Source organism: Malurus melanocephalus, unplaced genomic scaffold (genome assembly GCF_030028575.1).
Source record: "Malurus melanocephalus ecotype Western Australia unplaced genomic scaffold, MMel_1.1 scaffold_3194, whole genome shotgun sequence".
In the NCBI taxonomy this organism is placed as follows: Eukaryota; Metazoa; Chordata; class Aves; order Passeriformes; family Maluridae; genus Malurus; species Malurus melanocephalus.
The window spans coordinates 4,656-7,502 of NW_026626426.1; the positions used below are offsets into that span (position 1 = coordinate 4,656).

Here is a 2,847-nt window from a genome sequence, read left to right on the forward strand (position 1 = left end):
CAGCCCCTTGAATCCTCATGGATCCACACCCCAAACCCATGGATCACAAGATATCCCACACCAGCCCCATGGATTCCCATCTCAGCCCCTTGGACCCCCGTGAATCCAGATCCGAACCCCACAGATCCCATCCCAACCCCGTGGATCCCCATTCCAGTCCCACAGTTCCCATTCCAGCCCCACAGATCCCCATCCTAACCCCATGGATCCCCACTGCAGCCCCACAATCCCCATCCCAGCCCCACAGATCCCCATCTGAGCCCCAAGGAACTCCCAGCCCCACAGATCCCCATCCCAGCCCAATGAAACTCCGCAACACCACAGATCCCCATCCTAACCCCATGGATCCCCATTCCAGCCCCACAGATCCCCATCCTTAACCCTATGGATCTCCACTGCAGCCCCACAGTTCCCATCCCAACCCCATAGATCCCATCCCAGCCCCAGTTCCCATCCCTGCCCCACAGCTACATTCCAGACCCACAGATCCCATCTGAGCCCCATGGAACTCTCCAACCTCACAGACCCCCATCCTTAACCCTATGGATTCCCACTGCAGCCCCACAGATCCCATCTCAGCCCCACAGATCCCCATTTCTATCCCATAGATCCCATTCCAGCCCCATGGATCCCCATTCCAGTCCCACTGGTCCCATCCCAGCCCCACTGGTCCCATTCCAGTCCCACAGATCCCATCCCAGCCCCACAGTTCCTATCTCAGCCCCACTGATCCCATCCCAGCCTCACAGATCCCATCCCAGGCCCATTGATCCCATCCCAGCCCCATTGATCCATCCCAGCCCCACAGATCCCACTCCAGCGCCACAGATTCCCATCCCAGTCCCACAGATCCCATCCCAGCCCCACAGATTCCCATCGCAACCCCACAGATCCCATTCCAGCCCCATTGATCCCCCCAGCCCCACAGATCCATCCCAGCCCCACAGATCCCATCCCATCCCAGCCCTGGCTCCCCCCACTCACCCCCGCTCTGGTTGTACCGGCCCCGCGCTGTCTCCAGGTTCTCAGCAGCCACGCGCTGGTTCCTCTTGGCGGTCTCAGTCTCCCTTTCCCAATATCCCGGCTCGGGTCCATCCTTCATCCACGGTGTCAGCGGCTCCATCCGGCCCCGCTCGCTGTCGTAGCGTGTGAAGGGGATCCCATCCAGGTACCCCATGATCATGAACTGGGGGACCCCCGGGCCAGGCTCAGACACCGCCACTTCTTGGTAACGCAGGGAATGGAGAACTGGGGGACACAGAGATTTGGGGGGTCTGGGGGGATCACGGATCAATGAAAGGGGGAATGGGAGAGCTGGGAAGGGATTTGGGAATGCCAGGGTCAAGGAGAGGGGTGCAGGGATGGGATCAAGGAACCCAAAGGGTCCCTGTGCCAAGGAAAAGGGGTCCCCAGTGTTGAGGAAAGAGGGGTCACAGGGTGGGGAGAGCTGGAATAGCCAGGAAAGGGGATCCTAGAGGTGCTTGATGCAAAGAGGGGGCTGGGGGCTGGGAAAAGCAGGAATGGGGTCCAGGGGGTCTCAGGGTCAAGGAAAAAGAGACAGTGGGGAAAGCGGGATGGCTGGGAAAGGGGGTGCAGGGGGAGATTGGGGCAGGATAAGGGAGTGCAGGGGGTGTCCCAGTGCTTCGGAATGAAAGTTCAGGGGGGACATTCCTGGGAATTCCCCTGGATCTCCCCTGGAACCCCATCTGATCCTCCCAGGAATCCTTCAGAACCCCCAGGGACACCCCCACAGGACACACAGGTGGTGGGGAATTAAGGGGACACAGAGATTGGAGGGGTCTGGAGGTGTCTGAGGGTCAGGAAGCAGAGCTGGGAGAGCCGGGAATGGTCCAAGGTTGGAACTGGGAGAGGGGGGATGGGGGATCCAGAGGGTTCCTGTCCCCCAAGAAAGGGGAATCCAGGGGTCCCCGGTGCTGAGGGAAGGGGCGGGCGGATCCTGGGGGCGCAGTTTGGGAGATGGGAAAGCGAAAGGGATCGAGGGAAGAAATCCAAGGAACTGGTCTGAATCTCACTGGATCCCCGCTGCAAACCCCCCTGAGACACCCTGGGACCCTCAGGACCCCCTGGAACCCCCTTTCAGGAAGGGCCAGGAACGGAGAACTGGGGAGACTCGGAAATTTGGGAGATCGGGGGGTTCGAAAGCCAAGGAAAAGGGCGGGTCTGGGGTCTGGGAAAGGCGAGATGGCCGGGAAGGGGGTGCAGGGGTTGCAGGTGCAGGATGAGGGGGTGCAGGAGGGGCCCAGTGCCAGGAAATAATGATTCAGGGGATTTGGGGATTTGGGGTTCAAGGGGGCCTCAGTGCCCGAGTGTGGAGATTCGGGGATGTCCAAATGTTGCCAACCCAGAGTTCAGGGGTGTAACTGTCCAGATAAGGGGAGTTCAGGGGGATCCAAGCTCCATATAAGGGGGTGGAGGGGTTCTGGTGCTGGGAACAGGGTTCAGCAGGTCCCAGTGCCCAGGAATGGGGATTTAGGGAGGGGTGTCATTGCTGGATAATGGGGTGCAGGGGGGAACCGGTGCCCAGAAATGGGGGTTCAGGGCAGTTCCATTACCCAGGATTGGGGGTTTAGGGGGTCCCAGTGACGGATAAGGGAGTATGGGGAGGGGTCCCAATGACCGGAAATGAACATTCAAGGGGGTCTCCGTTATCAGGAATGGGGGTTCAGTGGATTCTGATGCCCGGGAATGGAGGTTCAAGGGGCCCAGGAGCTCAGCAATGGAAGTGCAGGGGGTCCCGGTGCCGGGGGCACTCAGCGGTCACACCACCCGGTGGCGCAGGTTGGGAGACGCGACAGTGACCGAGGGAGAGCGGCGGGGAGAGGGGAC

At 60.5% G+C, this 2,847-nt stretch overlaps 1 protein-coding gene across 1 annotated transcript in view; it reads right to left on the reverse strand.

Annotated features, from left to right (window-relative positions):
* LOC130588048 (class I histocompatibility antigen, F10 alpha chain-like) overlaps positions 1–1,387 on the reverse strand; it is a gene marked incomplete at both ends in the record, with an annotated part of 3,371 nt that extends 1,984 nt beyond the window's left edge. The window contains 2 exons of the mRNA XM_057389001.1: positions 200–213; positions 985–1,387. Coding sequence (XP_057244984.1) covers positions 200–213; positions 985–1,387 — 417 coding nt within the window. The remainder of the gene's footprint in view (positions 1–199; positions 214–984) is intronic.
* Between the last annotated feature and the right edge of the window lie 1,460 nt (positions 1,388–2,847).